Source organism: Chelmon rostratus, chromosome 12 (assembly GCF_017976325.1).
Source record: "Chelmon rostratus isolate fCheRos1 chromosome 12, fCheRos1.pri, whole genome shotgun sequence".
Taxonomy (NCBI): Eukaryota; Metazoa; Chordata; class Actinopteri; order Chaetodontiformes; family Chaetodontidae; genus Chelmon; species Chelmon rostratus.
The window spans coordinates 433,970-456,744 of record NC_055669.1 but is presented as its reverse complement, the minus strand read 5'-3'; the positions used below and the strand labels follow the sequence as shown (position 1 = coordinate 456,744).

Here is a 22,775-nt window from a genome sequence, read left to right as displayed (position 1 = left end):
ACTGTACAGACAGCAACTTGAACAAGTTAAAGTCATCAAATTTCTTGGGGTCTGGTTTGATGAGAAGCTTACATGGGGCACTCACTTAAGTAAAGTGGTAAGTAAAAGTATGAGGGTCTTGAATGTACTGTGGTGTCTGGCAGGACAGGATTGGGGAGCAAGTAGATCATCTCTACAAAATATACACTGGGCGCTCACGAGATAGATGTTTGATTATGGGTGTATAGCTTATATGTCAGCAGCAGAGTCAAATCTTAAGAAGCTGGATGTTCTGCGAGCACAGGCCCTGAGGTGCAGGTGGAAATGGGAGAGTTGCCTCTGCAAATTAGTAGAGTTAAACTAATGTTGACATACTGGGTCAACAAGCGAGGCAAAACACCACGATTTTACACAGGACTTCTAGGGAAATCAGCAGGCAAGATACAATATTACATTGTTAAGTTCATTAAAGAAACTGCGTTAAATAAAAGAATCAAGTTTTTTATTATTATTATTTTACTGCTTTACATCCTGTCCACACCCCAGTCCAGTTGATGGCGGTAATGCGCCATAAGTTGATTTGCCAACCGCCAATAAACCCCACAGAAGAAGAAGAAGAAGAAGAAGAAGAAGAAGAAGAAGGCGGAGCAGTGCTGAGCTCGTAGAAGGAAGTGAAAGCAACAGCAACATAACAGCGTTATAAATATTAACGTTACATTTATGAAATGTATTTAATCTTCCCCGTGTTTATCCCTTAAGTGCCTGAGGTAAGATTGTTTGTTGTTTTTTTTATGTAGTTAGTTTTACGGGCGGTGAGATAGTGTTAGCTTTTTTTCCTCCGTTGTTAGCTTAGCAAGTTATATTAGATTTATTGAAGTGGGAGATTAATTGCAAGTTCATTTATACGGTTAACTAATGTTTTATTTTACACTCTATATGTCACATTGCATAGGTTTTCCGCCTGCTTTTTACCATCTGGTAAAACAAGTACTACGCTAACGCCAGTTAACCGCTAGCTTGCTAGCTGTCACTCAGTTACATCGTCAGTCTGTAGTTACGAACGCTCGATGTTGCATTGGAATTAGTGAACCATCTAACAGTATATGAGAGCTGAATAGCACGACAGGCTCCGTCATAGTTTTCCGTTTTGCTTACCGGTCACAAGTTGTGTAGCGTCCCATATTAACTGGAGAATGGAGTGTCATGTGGATTTGTTGTGACAGGAATTATCTTAGCCAGTTTATGTTAGCACGGCCAGGATCCTCCTAGTGTCACTGGCAGGCAGTGGCAGACTGTGGCAATTGAGAGCTGCCTGCCATGAGTTGCTGTTAAATACGGCAGGGGCAAATTTCTGTGCATTTGTCAAGACGGGGCTGCAGACATATATCTGTTATACGTTTTTTTTTCATATGTTTCATGTAATTATGTAGAAGGTTATGATTTTGCCTGTTTGGCTTTAAAAAAAGAGGACAGAAATACATGCTTTACTAACAATTACTTTCTGTGCATAGTTTGTTGTCACAACAGGCCAGCAGCTCTAAATCTGTTTTAGGATGGTTGTTGAGCACTTATGTTTGTTCATCTTAAAAAAAAAAAAACAACAATAAAACAATTTCCAATTGTGAAAATATTGTAATATTTGCCAGAAGAGTGCTGGCTGCCAGAGGAAAAAGGAGGGTTCAGATAATTAGTCTCGTTAACTGAATTGTTTGTATTTTTTAAATGAAAAGTTGCTGTTGAAATTTGTTGGATTTAATTTATATGTGGTGGTTAACAACTTAATAATACTGATCCGCCAAAAATAATATTGTAATAATCTGTTAATGTGTTTCAATAGGAAGTTTCTTTCTGCACCAAGTATTTTCTTTTTTGTCACTCGGGACTCGGAGCAGAGAAACTGCATTGTTTTTTCTATCATTTGTTATTCTTTTTTTCAGACAATGATCACTGCATTATTGTATCTCTGTTTTTGTTTCTGTACTTTAATACTAACCTATTATGCCAGTCGTATGATTATATTTATTAGGCTTTAGTAATCATGTTTTCTTTATGTCTTAATTGCTCTTTACTTTTTTCAATTCTATTGCGTTTCTGTACCTTTTCATTCTGTAATTTTTATGGCCTACTGCTGTATTTATTTGGCCTAATACTGCCACCTAGTGGCACTGTTGTAGCAGCTAGTGTTACTTCCATAACAGCTCATGCCACGGCTGTGTCTGCTTGTGGTACCTAGTGGCACTCCTGTGCCAATTAGTGCCACTCTTGTGGCACCTGTGGCAAATACTAAGGTATATTCACAATTATATTGTTGTAAGGAGCAGATGGCCTAGCCATGTATGAATGTGTCTGAAAGGGTGAAAGCAGACTTGCTTGTAAACCGCTTTGAGTGGATGTCTTGACTAGAATAGCACTACATAAATACGGTCCATTTACCATCTACAGTCTACAGTCCATTTTTAAGTTGTGTTTTTGTTAAATATTTAAATATTTTTATACCACTTAACTGTTAACTGATGCTGTTCAGATGTTGCGAAGAAATGAATTAAAAATATATAAAGAGTAAAAAGCAAACAGGTTTGTAAGTAAAAATGTGTAAATATGTAGCTGGATTTTTTCAGCATGTTTTTGTCATTGTCAAGAATGACCAAGAATGATAAAATGGAGGGTTTAGTTTTCATTATTGCAACTGATTCTTAGTAATGACTATAAAGGTAATTATTAGTAAAGACTGTATTTTAGTTCCTTTTTATTTAGGTAAAAGGGCAACTCATAGCCTCTGAGGTGGAAATAATTACGTAAAAAGAATGGAAAACAAAAAAGTATTGCAGTTTTATGGCTGTTTATCCGTCTTACAACAAACCAGCCAGCCAGAGATTACCACTACAGTGCCACTACCTGCCAGTGCCACTGGGTGGATCTCGGTATCTCTCCTTCATATTCAGGATGGACTAAATACTGACGTTCATTTAGTTACATTTTAAAATATTTTGAAGATGTATTCCATCTGTGCTGCTTTGTTATTGATTTTATAACCTTATGCATCTTTCTTACATTTGCCATGTATTGTATTTTGTGGTGTCATGGTTAAATCAATGTTAATTGACTCTCATCATTGTTGTAAACCACTGAAATGAGAAACCTTATAATCAACTATTGATGTGAATGTACTGATAATTTTTTGACCAAATGTGCCTTTAAACAGCTACCTGATATGGGTTGCTATGCTATGTGTCTCTGTAAAGAGAATTTGTGCCATTTTTATACCAATAGTTACAATGTTGTTGTAAACATTGAAATTATTACTGAATATGGATATTTTGTATTTGCTTACAAAAAACTGAGCCAAATTGATATTTTTTTTATTATTAGTGTGACAGTCATTCAACAAAGAACTAGAAGTCTTCTTAAATCAGTATCAGGTTTATACTGTATCAAAAACTGCCAATTGTTTGGTGTGTGTAAGTGTATAATTTGAACAAAGAGTTAGGTCTCAAATATTCAAAATGTGATTGATGTGCAGGAGATTACCATTCAGACAGAGACATATGGCATTCTGTATTTTTCTCTTTCAGCTCAAGATTTTGCATCTGAGTGGTACTTTACACTACTGAGCAATACTATGGAGGAAACAAGTCGGGAGGCGGTTGCCACGGCAGTGCAGCGTGTGGCAGGAATGCTGCAGCGATCGGACCAGCTGGACAAAGTGGAGCAGTACCGAAGAAGAGAGGCCCGCAAAAAGGCCTCTGTGGAAGCTAGGCTGAAGGTGATGTGTTAGCAAACAGAATTCCAAAGTTCAGTATATTTAATTCTACACATCTGTTCCCTCACTGTTAATAAAATGTTAGTTAGAAAAGTTCTCTTGAAATGTCAGCAGTCCAAATCTCAAAGATAATCCATTAAAAATTATAATAAAATGGAGAAAAGCTGGAACAAGGGAGTCGTTGGTATTTTTTCTTGATAAATGATCAGTCGTGATTAAAATAGGTTTTGATCCATTTTCAATTAAACAAAAAAAGATTGACTAGCTGCTTCAGTTCTAAAAGAATTAATTGAGCAATCACAAAAATTTGATAGTTGCTAATTAACCTTATTTCCATTTGTAAAAAGTCTGTTACTGTTTGTGTAGAGATCTCTGATCACTTGTGCATTATTACAGCTAAGTGATAATGCTTTCATGTATTTTAAAGTGACCAAGCATACATTATGCTGTTCTACATGGTAATGTGACATATACTTAGTAAGAAAGCAAGCATTCGTATAACACATTATTATTAATTGACATAAATGGTGGAATTCTAATGAGAGTAACTTTAATAGTTAACAATAATATGTGTCTCATGATGTCCCTCAGGCAGCCATCCAGTCCCAGCTAGATGGTGTTCGCACTGGACTGACTCAGCTGCATAGTGCCCTGCTGGATGTCAAAGATATCCAGAGCTCACTGGCTGATGTGAGTAAAGACTGGAGACAAAGCATCAACACCATAGAGAACCTGAAAGACGTCAAGGATGCTGTAGTTCAACACAGTCAGTTGGCCTCCGCTGTGGAAAACCTTAAAAACATTTTCTCTGGTAAGCCTAGCTCAACCATGCCTAAAAGACAATGATTGTGTTTCCTATAGGGCTGCAACTAACAGCTATTTGGAGAATCGATTAATCTGTCTACTATTGCTTCTATTAATTGATTATAAATTGTATTGAAAAAAAGATCAATTTTTCCAGCATTTAAAAAAACACACCTTGTTCCTCATCTTTTTGTAAAATGCTTTTTCCAACAACTTGGCAAGGCAAATGAAGACAATGTCACTCCCAAAAAAACGTGAAACAACTGGATATTGGGCATGCAGCCATGCATTGAGAATTGAAGGGAAATGTAACAAATATATATTAGCAATATATATATTGCTCAAGTTTATGTTGTGAAGAAATGAACGATTCACTTCAGGCTGTCTCTGACTCATGTTGGGCCCTATGAAATCCATTTTCATTTTTTCAAGATTCAGTTTTATTTTTTCCCAAGTTGCATGTTTTCCTTTTAGATTTTTCTACATTCTGTGTGTGTGTGTGTGTGTGTGTGTGTGATTCAGGGCTCGGCAACCTGTGGCTCCGGAGCCGCATGCTGCTCTTTCATCCCTCTGATGCGGCTCCCTGTGGCTTTTCAAAATAATGAATGAGTATTTAATTCAAATGTATTTTATTTTAGTTTGTCGTTTTTAAAACAAACATCGTGCACGCCTCACAGATGACAGCCACGATCCTGTGTGAAGATGCAGGTGACATACAGCCCTGGTGTGCAGACACTGTGCGCTGAGGGTCAGGAGCGGATATCACATTAACCAAGTTTGATGAATATTTTGCATAAATTCATATTTTTCATTGTTCAGTGAAATAGTCCTTTTATTATTCAGGTTAACAGCTGACTGCATATGCAGTGTTATTTCATTTTAAATGTCAAAAGGGTTTTGTCGCTCCCAGTGTTTTCTTTACTGTGGGAAACGCATCCAAATGGCTCTTTGATTGGTAAAGGTTGCCGACCCCTGCACTAATTCATCACATTAGCTACAATGGCTGGCTTGGTGCCCCCACCTTATTAAAAGTTGCCACATTGTGTGTCGTGCATCATAACATAGACCCAACTAATTTATTTTAGAATTTTTATCTATTAGTTTTTGCGGTATCTTTGTGTCTCATCGCAGACAATCTACTGTCACTATAGAAACATCCTGGGGTATTCATGAAGTTTAACTCAGACTTGTGTGAAGGAAAAATTCTGGTTTTGACTATATCACTGACAAAGATTTCCCCTGCTTTCTCTTGTTCTTGGTACTCTGTTTGTCTTTGTCACTTTGCTGTTTGTGCAGTACCAGAGATTGTGGCAGAGACACAGCAGCTGATAGAGCAGGCAGAGCTGCTTCAGGCCCACAGGAAACTGATGGAGCTGGAGTGTTCACGGGATGACCTCATGTATGAGCAGTACCGTATGGACAGCAAGAACACAAGTGACATGAACCTCATCTCCATCTACTTTGAAGATGTAAGTCCAAGTGATTAGAGTGTTGTAGCGTAACTGAAAGATCTGAGTGTCATGTGGATTATCAGAATTTTTTGGAATGGACCAAACTGACCCTCTCTCCCCAGATTCTGATTACGATTTAGGTACATAAACTCTGGGTATTATCTAAGAGCATATTTTTGAACATATTTTTGAGTATTTAAATATCAATATAAGACAACTGCATATGATGCAAGATTTGAGTTGCAGCCTATTTAAATTGCTGAATTACAGACTAATGTCAGGCTACCATATGGATTTGTTGTAATAATGAGACAGGCAGTGCACGTGTATTTCTTGTTTCTTGTTACACGTTTAATGTTTAAATGAAGAAACATTAAATTAAACAGTTAAAAATTAATTAATCTCTTCTTCAACAGTATAGGCCTAAAGCCTACTTCTTTATTTCTCTTTAAACAAAACAAAAAAATTAATGAATCTAAGCAAGAATAAATTAACAAATTCAATTATTTAATGTTGGAAATATTATTTTCTAGGCCTGTCCCAGAATCTGTCGACTCAGTGTCAGCACTTTAAAGCAAGGGGGTTGTCTTTGATTTGTCATGTGCTTCTGGTTCATTGGTTCATACTTTTTTATTCATTATCATTTTTATTACTGATATCTTCAATACATCTTACCTATGAATATGAAAAGTATATATTTCACTCCCCTGCCTGATTAGTGTTCATGAAACTTACTAATTAAACGCCTGAATCAGCCTGCACGAGTCTCTTATTTTACCTTTAAGACTCACGTTTTAATGCTCCTGTTCCGCAAGGTCGGGGGGAGGTACATAGTTTGTTCTGATGTGAAGGTGGAGAGGAGGGGGTTAAGCAGTGTGATGAGGATGCTGCTGGTGTCAGGGATGCTCTGGTGGTGGAGGAGGAGGGAGTGTGCAGTCGCAACACTGTCATGTCTGGGCTCTGGTGGGTAGGGGAGTGAACGGGGACAGAATAAGTTCTTTTGAAAAACAGATTTAGTTGGTTTACCCATTCCCAAACCAACCAGTCTCCAGATTCTGATGGTTTTCAGGCCTTTCTAGAACTCTCTTTCATTGTTCCCCTTTAGCACTCCTCCAGCTTTCTCCTATAGCTATCCTTGCCTTTCCTTTTCTTCCTTTTCAGCTCCCTTCTGCAACCTCCTCAGCTCATATTTGTCCCCAGACCTAAAAACACTTTTCTTGTCAATCAGTTTTAGTTTGTGAAACACCATAGCTTCCTTGTAGGCACTGTGTTTTCCACACAAAGTTAATGTAGTCTGTGATGCAGGTTGTTAATTGTTATGTCACCCTATCAACTTTCAATATCTTTCTTTCCCCTTCCAGGTTCAGGGGTTATCAGATGAGCTGGCCAAACAGTTGTGGATGGTACTGCAGAGGTCCATGGTAACGGTTCGTCGTGACCCTACCATGCTGGTGTCAGTAGTTCGCATCATTGAGCGGGAGGAGAAGATTGATCGGCGTATGGTTGACCGTAAGAAGCAGACTGGGTTCATTCCACCTGGGCGACCCAAACGCTGGAAGGACAAGATGTTTGAGGTAAGAGACACAATTAAGGAAAGCTCTTTAGTGCTTCTTATGCCTTTTGCCTTCTAACTCTCCTTGTTCTCCATTTGACTTTTTATCCAACTTTTCATTAGATTTTTGCTGCTTTTCCACTAAGATTTGGAGGCCATATGGAGGCTGGTTTGAAGGCTGATTCAAAGTAATGAGCGGCCTGCTTTGTCCGTGGGCTTGTTCTTTTTGTTTGTAGTGTTCATATTTCTCAACCACATGGTTGGTTGTTGCCATTTTTCGGTCCCAGATAGTGTACATGGTAAAACATGGTGTTGTTGACTGTCTGAGGCTGGTATTTAAAGCTGTCTATCTCTCATGCCATGTACTTTCAAGTCCACAATGGTTTCTTTTCTGGCTTTGTTGTTGGCAGTGACAGAGACGAGCTGGGTGGTAAGTGCGTTGGCAGAGTGAGGTTTGGGTGTGTTTTCGTTACTGAGAGTGTCTATTTGCTCCTGACTGAATTTCAGGCTGTGGTGCAGTGCCTGAAATTCCGTGTGGAACTCTATGAGTGCAATTATAATGTCAAGTCTGGAAAGTTTATTTTCCGATAGAGATGAGTATATCACTTACCTCTGCACAGAGGTTTTGGCAATGTGAATGGTGTTGTAATTGTGCTGTAGAATGTACCTGAAGAGTCTCTCTGGCCTTGCCTGTTTGGTGTTGTCTTTGCTGTCCGTGATGCAGAGTCTGTTGAAGCATTCATTGATGTCTTCTTCCAGACCATCCAGGACATTTGATACCGTATTCCATTTTTTGAATGTATTAAATGGGACAATAGATGTGGAAAAATAGAGAAGAAAAAAAGTTTTATGTCCAAGGAGAGATTTGAGTAGATCAGTAGCTCAGCAGCTGGTGGCTGCCATCTTAGATCTCCCCAAGAGTGGCTTTCACAGCCTCCTGTCTCTGCAATGTCATCAGATTTTGTTAGTATGGAACATAACCAAATTTATGCCGAGAGTTAATTTGATATGATTTGCTGTGGAATAGACTAGGAATAGGTGTTAAAGTTTTTGTTACCTTTACCTCATTAAGAGACAGTTTCTGGCCAACCCTACTGATTCAACCTCTAAACCAATTTGATCTGTTTTTTCTGTTGTAGGTGTTGGAGGCCACAGTCAGCACTCGCATTGAGGGTACCCAGTCAGTGACAAGAGAGGCTGATAAAATGTGGCTTGTTCGCCTTCTCGAAATAACCAGGAAATATGTTCTGGATGATCTCATTGTTGTCAAGAACCTCATGGTTCAGTGCTTCCCCCCACATTACAATACATTCAACAGGTAACAGATACAAAATGTTTTGAGTGCCTGTTTTTCTGTCAGCATAGAATCCAAACACAAGATTATTGAATACACATTCAGAATAGAAAAACTTGTTTGTCTGGACACCTAACTGTCCTTCCACTTTCATTCACATCATTTACAGTTACGGAAACTTTATCGTCCACTTGATTAACCTACTATGCAAACAACTGCAGCAGTCTTAGGAGCACCATCCTGTATCATAGTCGTTGGTGCACATCCTAATTTCATTTATTACCTAAACAGCACATTTGAACTGTTGAATGTCAGGATTAACTGAAATTGGAAATTGTGTCACTAGTACAATGTATTAAGTTGAACTATGAATTAAGTAAACTGTTGCACAACCAACTGATGTGAACCTGCAAGAAGTCCAAGTGTTCAGTTGTACATTCATTCCACTGTAATTTAACACATTCAGGCAAGTGTATGCCAACTTTTCTGTATGCATGTTTCAGGTTTTTTAGCCTCTACCACAATGCTGTGTCCACTCGTGTCAAGGAACTGGCATCTGAGGACTTGGAGGCTAATGAAATTGTATCCCTGCTGACTTGGGTCCTCAACACATATAAAAGGTACAAACGCAATAGACATCTACACAGTGGTATTAGATAATGAAAAAAATAATAATGAAAAAAGGCTCAACCCCATTATGTATATATGGGGACTGAATCCCCCAAAACAAACGCAGTGTACAAACTGGCAACAGTGTCACCATTGTAAGGTTTCACTTTGAAGTTCATGCCAGTCAAGTCAAGCTAGTGCTTTATTTATGGCACATTGTACAGTAATTTAACAACATTTCCTCAGTGTTGTGACAGTCATTCAGTCTGTTATGATTGCTAATTACTGTTCCTATCCCTAAACATATGATATTGATATATTAATATCATAATATAATAATGTAATATAATATTAACTATTTCTCACCTCCAAGGTAATTTGTTACGTTTTGCTACATTTTGTTATATTCAGCAGTCATGTTCCGAGCTCTTTTAAATTCTGGACAGGTCTACCTCCCCTGCATGCCTCTCTGAATCATCTTAAGCAATCCAATGATACAGTATTGCAAACTGGTACTTTAACACGTGACTAAACTGACAGCTGGCATTGTACATGTCATCATCGCCATAAGTCCATCTAGCATTACCACAGTAATTAGGGACACGGGGCACGCTCCGAGGCACGCCCCGAGTCACTTATTACTATCGCCCCGAGTCACTTATTACTATCCCGCGTGTTTCTTCTTATTAGGGACACGGGGCAACGTCCCGAGTCACTGGCTCCTACAGCTATGAAATAGCTGCAGGAGCCAGTGACTCGGGGCGTAGCCCCGAGTCACTTATTACTATCCCGCGCGTTTCTTCTTCTTCTTATTAGGGACACGGGGCAACGTCCCGAGTCACTGGCTCCTACAGCTATGAAATAGCTGCAGGAGCCAGTGACTCGGGGCGTAGCCCCGAGTCACTTATTACTATCCCGCGCGTTTCTTCTTCTTCTTCTTATTATTATTATTATTTTTCATCTTCCTCCAAGTTTTTGTCCTCAAACTCGTCCCACAGCTTTGAGAAAACCCTCGCAAATTATATATCAAAACGTGCGTATTGTTCGGGATCGGTGTGCTATTACTTTTCTCAAATTTATCGCAGTTTTTCGCGTCGTAAGACGCGAAAAACTGCGATAAATTTCCCATAAGAAATGAATGGGACGGCCGAAAAAAAACAAGATTGAAATTGGAGTTTTTCAAACATCTGTAGCTCAGGCATACATTCACCGAGAGACTTCATTTCAACTTTAAAATGTAGACCCAAGTCTGGTCTATTGGTGTGTTCATCCACATTTTGATTGGTCCTATAGTTTTTGATCAGTCACTGTTCAATGACAGTGATCGTTTGGCGGGAAATTTTGAGATTATAATGGGTGTGTATTGCGCGGAATGTTCGTGCTAGAGTGCGTGCTAGAGTGGCACAGAGTCTAAAAACGATCTGAAAATCTTCTCTTTTTCTCGTCGCTACGGCCACAAATTACACTCTACACGCATAATTTTGGGCTCATTTTGTAGACAAACTTGTCCTCTTTCGTGTGATGTCCTCGAAAAAGCCGAGAGACTTACTGAATTTAAATAGTGAGACGTTTTGTGCAGCCAGCGCCCTCCTGTTCTCCCATTAAGTCCCATGTTAAAATTCAGAGCTGTTTTGTGAGCAAAGCAGAAATGCCTCCTGTCTTTAGATCGCCATAAAACGAAAAGTTGTTGTGTCAGGAATAAAACGAGGAGATGGACGGACTCAGGAAGTTCTCGGGAGTCCGATGATCTATAGTACACTCTGATACGAGGTACGGTTCTCTCACCAGAGGATTTAGTTCAGGAGGTTCGCCGAACCCAAATCTCACTGCATACAATACAAACTCCTGTTCTCTGAGTCGCAGAGTCTTTTTAAGTCGACCATTTTGTCATTTTTCTAAAGAATATCTGGACATAAAACACACGTACATCTGGCCCAGACTTGTCCGCATCTCACAGTGTAATCGGTTTTTTGATAGCAGCTACGGTTTTGACACAATCGCAAGTTGTTCGGAAGAAACCGACAGCGAAAAAGCCGCTTTTCAAGGGAGGAGTTTAACAGGTGCAACTGTCATTTACACACACACCGGTCAATAACCCACGCACACACATCTGCAGGACAACAAGCCTGAGAATGATTATCTTAACGAGCTCAGTCAAAACAAGGGCATTGTTTGAAAACAATCTCCATCCAACAAACAGTTAAACTCAGCTTCACCAAGCGCTTTGCCAAAAAGGTTGAGACAGTAGTCACACAAACGCACACACAAGCAGGGCTAACCAACAGCTAAAAAGTGATTAAAAACAAGCACGTCAAAACTGAACAGGAACAGGTAAAAAGTGGGAGAGGTAGAGAGGTAATTATCAGCAGGTGGGGCAGAAGTTACACACGCACACAAACACACACACACACACACACACACACACACACACACACATTCAGACACACATATACCAGACACATCTCCATGTAGGAGCTGGTTGGGCTGCTTGTGTAGTTCAAGCAGACACACACACACAAACAGACGAAGACACACACATACGCAGTCACACACAACGACAGATACATAAACACACACACACAGACAAATGCATAATGAAAACCCCATCCCCCCGCCCCCTTGTTAACGCCGTTGGCTCTGTTAGCTCTGCTAGCACAGTTAGCTCTGTTAGCGCTAGCGCCGTTAGCTATATTCGCACCTTTAGCTGTTAGCTCAGTTAGTGTTAGCTCTGTTAGCTCCGTTAGCATTAGCTCCATTCATGTTTATTGATTCAGTTCATTAATTCATGTTAACAGAGACATGAAGCAGAGGAGAGAAGCAGACACAGACAGCTGAGGTGATCAACAGAGACAGACAAGGAGAAAGCCACAGAAACACAGCTGAGAGCAATTCATTAATCAGGGACTGACTACCTCTGATATCTGCCGTTTTCTCAATTTGCAGCCTTTTTCAATTGTCCGCTGCTTCGCCATAGTTTCTCCTAGAGACTTCATTCAAACTTTAAAACGTAGATAATTTTGTCGGCTCAAAATGACCCTCGGCACATTTTGATATCTCTTACGGTTTTCGAGCTATGACCATCGAAGGCCGACGTAAGACGCAAACAACTGCGATAAATTTCCCATAAGAAATGAATGGGGAAATTTCCTCAAATTTCAGCCTTTTTCAATTGTCCGCTGCTCGGCCATACTTTGTCCTAGAGACTTCATTCAAACTTTAAAACGTAGATAATTTTGTCGGCTCAAACACACCCCGTGTCCCTTTCAAAATTTCCCAGGGGGAATTTTCTAGTTATTATTAGGGACACGGGGCAACGTCCCGAGTCACTGGCTCCTACAGCTATGAAATAGCTGCAGGAGCCAGTGACTCGGGGCGTAGCCCCGAGTCACTTATTACTATCCCGCGCGTTTCTTCTTCTTCTTATTATTATTATTTTTCATCTTCCTCCAAGTTTTCGTCCTCAAACTCGTCCCACAGCTTTGAGAAAACCCTCGCAAATTATATATCAAAACGTGCGTATTGTTCGGGATCGGTGTGCTATTACTTTTCTCAAATTTATCGCAGTTTTTCGCGTCGTAAGACGCGAAAAACTGCGATAAATTTCCCATAAGAAATGAATGGGACGGGCGAAAAAAACAAGATTGAAATTGGAGTTTTTCAAACATCTGTAGCTCAGGCATACATTCACCGAGAGACTTCATTTCAACTTTAAAATGTAGACCCAAGTCTGGTCTATTGGTGTGTTCATCCACATTTTGATTGGTCCTATAGTTTTTGATCAGTCACTGTTCAATGACAGTGATCGTTTGGAGGGAAATTTTGAGATTATAATGGGTGTGTATTGCGCGGAATGTTCGTGCTAGAGTGCGTGCTAGAGTGGCACAGAGTCTAAAAACGATCTGAAAATCTTCTCTTTTTCTCGTCGCTACGGCCACAAATTACACTCTACACGCATAATTTTGGGCTCATTTTGTAGACAAACTTGTCCTCTTTCGTGTGATGTCCTCGAAAAAGCTGAGAGACTTACTGAATTTAAATAGTGAGACGTTTTGTGCAGCCAGCGCCCTCCTGTTCTCCCATTAAGTCCCATGTTAAAATTCAGAGCTGTTTTGTGAGCAAAGCAGAAATGCCTCCTGTCTTTAGATCGCCATAAAACGAAAAGTTGTTGTGTCAGGAATAAAACGAGGAGATGGCCGGACTCAGGAAGTTCTCGGGAGTCCGATGATCTATAGTACACTCTGATACGAGGTACGGTTCTCTCACCAGAGGATTTAGTTCAGGAGGTTCGCCGAACCCAAATCTCACTGCATACAATACAAACTCCTGTTCTCTGAGTCGCAGAGTCTTTTTAAGTCGACCATTTTGTCATTTTTCTAAAGAATATCTGGACATAAAACACACGTACATCTGGCCCAGACTTGTCCGCATCTCACAGTGTAATCGGTTTTTTGATAGCAGCTACGGTTTTGACACAATCGCAAGTTGTTCGGAAGAAACCGACAGCGAAAAAGCCGCTTTTCAAGGGAGGAGTTTAACAGGTGCAACTGTCATTTACACACACACCGGTCAATAACCCACGCACACACATCTGCAGGACAACAAGCCTGAGAATGATTATCTTAACGAGCTCAGTCAAAACAAGGGCATTGTTTGAAAACAATCTCCATCCAACAAACAGTTAAACTCAGCTTCACCAAGCGCTTTGCCAAAAAGGTTGAGACAGTAGTCACACAAACACACACACAAGCAGGGCTAACCAACAGCTAAAAAGTGATTAAAAACAGCACGTCAAAACTGAACAGGAACAGGTAAAAAGTGGGAGAGGTAGAGAGGTAATTATCAGCAGGTGGGGCAGAAGTTACACAGGCACACACGCACACACACACACACACACATTCAGACACATATATACTATACACATCTCCATGTAGGAGCTGGTTGGGCTGCTTGTGTAGTTCAAGCAGACACACACACACAAACAGACGAAGACACACACATACGCAGTCACACACAATGACAGATACATAAACACACATACACAGACAAATGCATAATGAAAACCCCATCCCCCCGCCCCCTTGTTAACACCGTTAGCTCTATTAGCTCTGTTAGCACAGTTAGCTCTGTTAGCGTTAGCGCCGTTAGCTCTATTCACGCCGTTAGCTGTTAGCTCCGTTAGTGTTAGCTCCGTTAGTGTTAGCTCTGTTAGCTCTGTTAGCATTAACTCCATTCATGCTTATTGATTCAGTTCATTAATTCATGTTAACAGAGACATGAAGCAGAGGAGAGAAGCAGACACAGACAGCTGAGGTGATCAACAGAGACAGACAAGGAGAAAGCCACAGAAACAGACGAAGACACACACATACGCAGTCACACACAACGACAGATACATAAACACACACACACAGACAAATGCATAATGAAAACCCCATCCCCCCGCCCCCTTGTTAACGCCGCTAGCTCTATTAGCTCTGTTAGCACAGTTAGCTCTGTTTGCGTTAGCGCCGTTAGCTCTATTCGCACCGTTAGCTGTTCGCTCCATTAGTGTTAGCTCTGTTAGCTCCGTTAGCATTAGCTCCATTCATGTTTATTGATTCAGTTCATTAATTCATGTTAACAGAGACATGAAGCAGAGGAGAGAAGCAGACACAGACAGCTGAGGTGATCAACAGAGACAGACAAGGAGAAAGCCACAGAAACACAGCTGAGAGCAATTCATTAATCAGGGACTGACTGCCTCTGATATCTGCCGTTTTCTCACATTGCAGCCTTTTTCAATTGTCCGCTGCTTCGCCATAGTTTCTCCTAGAGACTTCATTCAAACTTTAAAACGTAGATAATTTTGTCGGCTCCAAATGACCCTCGGCACATTTTGATATCTCTTACGGTTTTCGAGCTATGACCATCGAAGGCCGACGTAAGACGCGAACAACTGCGATAAATTTCCCATAAGAAATGAATGGGGAAATTTCCTCAAATTTCAGCCTTTTTCAATTGTCCGCTGCTCGGCCATACTTTGTCCTAGAGACTTCATTCAAACTTTAAAACGTAGATAATTTTGTCGGCTCGAACACACCCCGTGTCCCTTTCAAAATTTCCCAGGGGGAATTTTCTAGTTATTATTTTTCATCTTCCTCCAAGTTTTCGTCCTCAAACTCGTCCCACAGCTTTGAGAAAACCCTCGCAAATTATATATCAAAACGTGCGTATTGTTCGGGATCGGTGTGCTATTACTTTTCTCAAATTTATCGCAGTTTTTCGCGTCGTAAGACGCGAAAAACTGCGATAAATTTCCCATAAGAAATGAATGGGACGGCCGAAAAAAACAAGATTGAAATTGGAGTTTTTCAAACATCTGTAGCTCAGGCATACATTCACCGAGAGACTTCATTTCAACTTTAAAATGTAGACCCAAGTCTGGTCTATTGGTGTGTTCATCCACATTTTGATTGGTCCTATAGTTTTTGATCAGTCACTGTTCAATGACAGTGATCGTTTGGCGGGAAATTTTGAGATTATAATGGGTGTGTATTGCGCGGAATGTTCGTGCTAGAGTGCGTGCTAGAGTGGCACAGAGTCTAAAAACGATCTGAAAATCTTCTCTTTTTCTCGTCGCTACGGCCACAAATTACACTCTACACGCATAATTTTGGGCTCATTTTGTAGACAAACTTGTCCTCTTTCGTGTGATGTCCTCGAAAAAGCCGAGAGACTTACTGAATTTAAATAGTGAGACGTTTTGTGCAGCCAGCGCCCTCCTGTTCTCCCATTAAGTCCCATGTTAAAATTCAGAGCTGTTTTGTGAGCAAAGCAGAAATGCCTCCTGTCTTTAGATCGCCATAAAACGAAAAGTTGTTGTGTCAGGAATAAAACGAGGAGATGGCCGGACTCAGGAAGTTCTCGGGAGTCCGATGATCTATAGTACACTCTGATACGAGGTACGGTTCTCTCACCAGAGGATTTAGTTCAGGAGGTTCGCCGAACCCAAATCTCACTGCATACAATACAAACTCCTGTTCTCTGAGTCGCAGAGTCTTTTTAAGTCGACCATTTTGTCATTTTTCTAAAGAATATCTGGACATAAAACACACGTACATCTGGCCCAGACTTGTCCGCATCTCACAGTGTAATCGGTTTTTTGATAGCAGCTACGGTTTTGACACAATCGCAAGTTGTTCGGAAGAAACCGACAGCGAAAAAGCCGCTTTTCAGTTAACAGGTGTGTCATTAACTGTCATTTACACACACACCGGTCAATAACCCACGCACACACATCTGCAGGACAACAAGCCTGAGAATGATTATCTTAACGAGCTCAGTCAAAACAAGGGCATTGTTTGAAAACAATCTCCATCCAACAAACAGTTAAACTCAGCTTCACCAAGCGCTTTGCCAAAAAGGTTGAGACAGTAGTCACACAAACACACACACAAGCAGGGCTAACCAACAGCTAAAAAGTGATTAAAAACAAGCACGTCAAAACTGAACAGGAACAGGTAAAAAGTGGGAGAGGTAGAGAGGTAATTATCAGCAGGTGGGGCAGAAGTTACACACGCACACAAACAAACACACACACACACACATTCAGACACACATATACCAGACACATCTCCATGTAGGAGCTGGTTGGGCTGCTTGTGTAGTTCAAGCAGACACACACACACAAACAGACGAAGACACACACATACGCAGTCACACACAACGACAGATACATAAACACACACACACAGACAAATGCATAATGAAAACCCCATCCCCCCGCCCCCTTGTTAACGCCGTTAGCTCTGTTAGCTCTGTTAGCACAGTTAGCTCTGTTAGCGCTAGCGCCGTTAGCTATATTCGCACCTTTAGCTGTTAGCTCAGTTAGTGTTAGCTCTGTTAGCTCCGTTAGCATTAGCTCCATTCATGTTTATTGATTCAGTTCATTAATTCATGTTAACAGAGACATGAAGCAGAGGAGAGAAGCAGACACAGACAGCTGAGGTGATCAACAGAGACAGACAAGGAGAAAGCCACAGAAACACAGCTGAGAGCAATTCATTAATCAGGGACTGACTGCCTCTGATATCTGCCGTTTTCTCACATTGCAGCCTTTTTCAATTGTCCGCTGCTTCGCCATAGTTTCTCCTAGAGACTTCATTCAAACTTTAAAACGTAGATAATTTTGTCGGCTCCAAATGACCCTCGGCACATTTTGATATCTCTTACGGTTTTCGAGCTATGACCATCGAAGGCCGACGTAAGACGCGAACAACTGCGATAAATTTCCCATAAGAAATGAATGGGGAAATTTCCTCAAATTTCAGCCTTTTTCAATTGTCCGCTGCTCGGCCATACTTTGTCCTAGAGACTTCATTCAAACTTTAAAACGTAGATAATTTTGTCGGCTCGAACACACCCCGTGTCCCTTTCAAAATTTCCCAGGGGGAATTTTCTAGTTATTATTATTTTTCATCATCCTCCAAATTTTTGTCCCTGAACTCGCCCCGCAGCTTTGAGAAAACCCTTGCAAATTATATATCAAAACGTGCGGTTTGATCAGGATCGGTGTGCTATTACTTTTCTCAAATTTATCGCAGTTTTTCGCGTCGTAAGACGCGAAAAACTGCGATAAATTTCCCATAAGAATGAATGGGACGGGCGAAAAAAAAAAGATGGAAATTGGAGTTTTTCAAACGTCTGTAGCTCAGGCATACATTCACCGAGAGACTTCATTTGAACTTTAAAACGTAGATAATTTTGTCGGCTCCAAATGACCCTCGGCACATTTTGATATCTCTTACGGTTTTCGAACTATGACCATCGAAGGCCGACGTAAGACGCGAACAACTGCGAAGACTTTCCCATAAGAAATGAATGGGGAAATTTCCTCAAATTTCAGCCTTTTTCAATTGTCCGCAGCTCGGCCATACTTTGTCCTAGAGACTTCATTCAAAGTTTAAAACGTAGATAAATTTGTCAGCTCAAAATTAATACCGGCACATTTTTTGATATCTCTTACGGTTTTCGAGCTATGACCATCTGAAGACCATCAAGTTTCTCACAAAAATGCTCAGAATCTCTCCCTCTACAGTGGGTGATGTCATAAGTTAGAGTGAGACAGCCGGTGAAAAATCGCCTGAAATGTGTTTCTAAAATTGCCGTAAAATACAAACGGTGAATAGGAGACACATAATTTTGGGATCTTTTGTAGACAAACTTGTCCTCTTTCATGTGATGTCCTCGAAAAAGCCGAGAGACTTACTGAATTTAAATAGTGAGGCTTTTTGTGTAGCCACCTCCCTCTAGCTCTCCCATTGACTCCAATGTAAAAATTCAGAGCTGTTTTGTGAGAAAAGCATAAATGCCTCCTGTCTTTACATCGCCATAAAACGAAAAGTTGTTGTCTCAGGAATAAAACGAGATGATATTCGGACTCAGGAAGTTCTCGGGAGTCCGATGATCTATAGTACACTCTGATACGAGGTACGGTTCTCTCACCAGAGGATTTAGTTCAGGAGGTTCGCCGAACCCAAATCTCACTGCATACAATACAAACTCCTGTTCTCTGAGTCGCAGAGTCTTTTTAAGTCGACCATTTTGTCATTTTTCTAAAGAATATCTGGACATAAAACACACGTACATCTGGCCCAGACTTGTCCGCATCTCACAGTGTAATCGGTTTTTTGATAGCAGCTACGGTTTTGACACAATCGCAAGTTGTTCGGAAGAAACCGACAGCGAAAAAGCCGCTTTTCAGTTAACAGGTGTGTCATTAACTGTCATTTACACACACACCGGTCAATAACCCACGCACACACATCTGCAGGACAACAAGCCTGAGAATGATTATCTTAACGAGCTCAGTCAAAACAAGGGCATTGTTTGAAAACAATCTCCATCCAACAAACAGTTAAACTCAGCTTCACCAAGCGCTTTGCCAAAAAGGTTGAGACAGTAGTCACACAAACACACACACAAGCAGGGCTAACCAACAGCTAAAAAGTGATTAAAAACAAGCACGTCAAAACTGAACAGGAACAGGTAAAAAGTGGGAGAGGTAGAGAGGTAATTATCAGCAGGTGGGGCAGAAGTTACACACGCACACAAACAAACACACACACACACACACACACATTCAGACACACATATACCAGACACATCTCCATGTAGGAGCTGGTTGGGCTGCTTGTGTAGTTCAAGCAGACACACACACACAAACAGACGAAGACACACACATACGCAGTCACACACAACGACAGATACATAAACACACACACACAGACAAATGCATAATGAAAACCCCATCCCCCCGCCCCCTTGTTAACGCCGTTAGCTCTGTTAGCTCTGTTAGCACAGTTAGCTCTGTTAGCGCTAGCGCCGTTAGCTATATTCGCACCTTTAGCTGTTAGCTCAGTTAGTGTTAGCTCTGTTAGCTCTGTTAGCATTAGCTCCATTCATGTTTATTGATTCAGTTCATTAATTCATGTTAACAGAGACATGAAGCAGAGGAGAGAAGCAGACACAGACAGCTGAGGTGATCAACAGAGACAGACAAGGAGAAAGCCACAGAAACACAGCTGAGAGCAATTCATTAATCAGGGACTGACTACCTCTGATATCTGCCGTTTTCTCAAATTGCAGCCTTTTTCAATTGTCCGCTGCTTCGCCATAGTTTCTCCTAGAGACTTCATTCAAACTTTAAAACGTAGATAATTTTGTCGGCTCGAACGCACCCCGTGTCCCTTTCAAAATTTCCCAGGGGGAATTTTCTAGTTCACCCCTATTAAGATGCTGTTAGTTTGATTTACCTTATGCATCTAGAGTCTGCAGTGCAGTTTGCTGTTTATGTTGTTGCAAAACTTGTTCAGATTCATCGGTTTATTTGTCCACCAAGCACAAATAAGCATGTTTCCCAAATGAAATAATTTAAAGGGAAAGACTTAACTCAAAGCATGTTCGCAAAATTCATGATGCGCCTGCAGATATAATATAGTTATATCATGGTTAGATAGAACCTGTCTGTTTGTGCATGTATATGTTTTAGTGTGGAGATGATGGGCCATCCGGAGCTCTGTTCAGAGTGTGACATCAACCAGCTGGAGCCTCTGCTGCCTCAGGATGTGGTGGACGATCTGCTCAGCAAATATGTCAAGACCTTTACAGTAAGTGTAGCACACACACACTCACAAACTAACAAGGACACTAATGGATGTCCTATTCAAGTTATTATATTTACCCTTAACAGACATTATGCCTGCCTTTATTTCATTTGGGCCAGCTGGTCAATTTCCCACACGATCAAATTGAGTGCTACACTGAAAATAAACCTGCTTCTGCAGCTCCACTCAATTACAGTAACTTCATTTCAGAAAATGACCAATTCCTTGCCTTGTGCTACTTCCTTCTGTGCCCTCCTCTACCGGTCTTGCACCTTCTCCTGCACTGAGCTGTTATGTGTCAAATAAACATTCACACTAGAAAAGTGCCATTGTGTCATCATTAATAAAGGTTAACCAGGTTACAGTAGCACGGAAAATATATTAAAAAACATTCTTTATCTTAAAGTGTGGGCCCAGAATCTCTCTCTGTTTGACTGTCCACTAGTTGTTGTTAGTTTTGTGAGGACTTGTGTGTGCCAAAGAAAACCTTCTGCACATACAACAACAGTAAACCATGTTTCTCGGCTAAACTCAGGCAGCTTTGCAAGGCTAAGGAAGAGATCTACAGAAAGTCCTGTATAACCAAGCCAGAAACACACTGACAAAGGAGATGAAAGTAGCAAAGAGGTGCTACACCAAAAAGCTAGAGGACAGCTTCTCAGCCAACAACCCTTTATCAGTGTGGAGAGAACTGCAGGGCATTACTAACTACAGGAGACCATCGCCTCCACACAGCTGAGAAATGTCAACTGGCTGACAACCTGAATACAGATAGTGTGTCTGTGCTGACCAGCTGACACCCATTTACACACAGATTTTCAACAAATCAATGGAGCTGTGTGAAGTTCCCTCATGCCTCAAACACTGCATAATAACTCAAATTAACCTGAAGTTTGCATAGGACACATCAACCCCATCCAAGACTGTGACGAGTCTGCATAAGTTGAACAGCTGGTCCTCTGGTGCAGTCAGAACAACATGGAGCTGGAGATGACAATGGATTTCAGGGGAAGCCCCTTAACCCTGCCCCCTATCATCCTCCCCAACAACATTGTTACCACTGTGGAAACCTTCAGGTTTCCGGGATCTACTGTCTCCCAGGACAGAACATAGTCTCAATGACCACAAAGGCACAACAGTGGATACTTCCTGCATCAGCTCAGAAAGATCAACCTGCCTCAACAGTTCTACTCAGGAATATTCCAGTCTGTTCAATGTACATCCATCATCGTCTTGTTTGGGTCTGCCACCAAACAGGACAAGGACAGACTGCAATGGACTGTAAGGACTCCATGCAGGACTTACACATCTCTAGACTGTGGAAACAGGCAGGAAGCGTCACTGCAAACTCATCACATCCTGGACACAACCTGTTCCAGTTTCTCCCATCTGGTAGGCGCTACAGATCGCTAAAACAACCAAACACAGAACAGTTTCTTTCGAAAAGCTGTCATCCTGATGAACATTTAGCTAGTCATACAGTGTAACTTATCCTCTGACACGAAAACATCCACTGACTAGCCATTTATAATCCATTAGAACATGGCACTCTTGAATACTCAATTCTGATTGGTCAATCGCCAAAGCTCTGTTTATTTGTAGACGATCGCCTGCTCAGGAATTCCTAACTGTCATTGGCTAAAGGGGAATCCCTTAATCTACCAAGCTCAATAACAAATTGCCAGGGGATTTGAGTGGCAAAATATGGAGCATTTTCCGGACATTACTTTTAATTTGTTTGGAGAGGACGTGTGGCTGGAGGATGACATGTCCACAGCAAAAAAGACGAGAAAATTAAAGAACAACGCTGGACCAACAGGAGAAGCAATATTAAGGCACAAGTGACTTGAGGACACAGAGACTGACCAGGGTGAAGCTGACAGACACGAAAAAACACCAAGAAAAAAACAGCATGAGCGATCAACGTGCTAAAAGACTGCTTAGTGGAGACAAAACTGGAGACAGATTTTTAATGTATGACGCTGAATGCCGAAACCAGCTGCTGTGCGACTTCTATCCATCAGTACGAAATAATAGCGGTAAACCAAACTCACCAGCTACGTCTCTCTCAGGTCTGGGATATCAAGAGGGTACAGAAGGAACTGAGAGTCCAGCTCAGAAAGGCGAAGGAGCAGTACGGAAGGAAATTAGAAGAAAGGATGCAGAACAACAACATGAGGGG

General features: G+C 41.1%; 1 protein-coding gene across 1 annotated transcript in view; it reads left to right on the top strand.

Moving 5' to 3' along the window:
• The first annotated feature begins 616 nt into the window (after positions 1-616).
• exoc3 (exocyst complex component 3) overlaps positions 617-22,775 on the top strand; it is a 35,518-nt gene continuing 13,359 nt past the window's right edge. The window contains exons 1-8 of the mRNA XM_041948326.1: positions 617-746; positions 3,552-3,742; positions 4,331-4,550; positions 5,840-6,012; positions 7,356-7,568; positions 8,686-8,864; positions 9,344-9,460; positions 20,479-20,596. Coding sequence (XP_041804260.1) covers positions 3,599-3,742; positions 4,331-4,550; positions 5,840-6,012; positions 7,356-7,568; positions 8,686-8,864; positions 9,344-9,460; positions 20,479-20,596 — 1,164 coding nt within the window. The 5' untranslated portion in view covers positions 617-746; positions 3,552-3,598. The remainder of the gene's footprint in view (positions 747-3,551; positions 3,743-4,330; positions 4,551-5,839; positions 6,013-7,355; positions 7,569-8,685; positions 8,865-9,343; positions 9,461-20,478; positions 20,597-22,775) is intronic.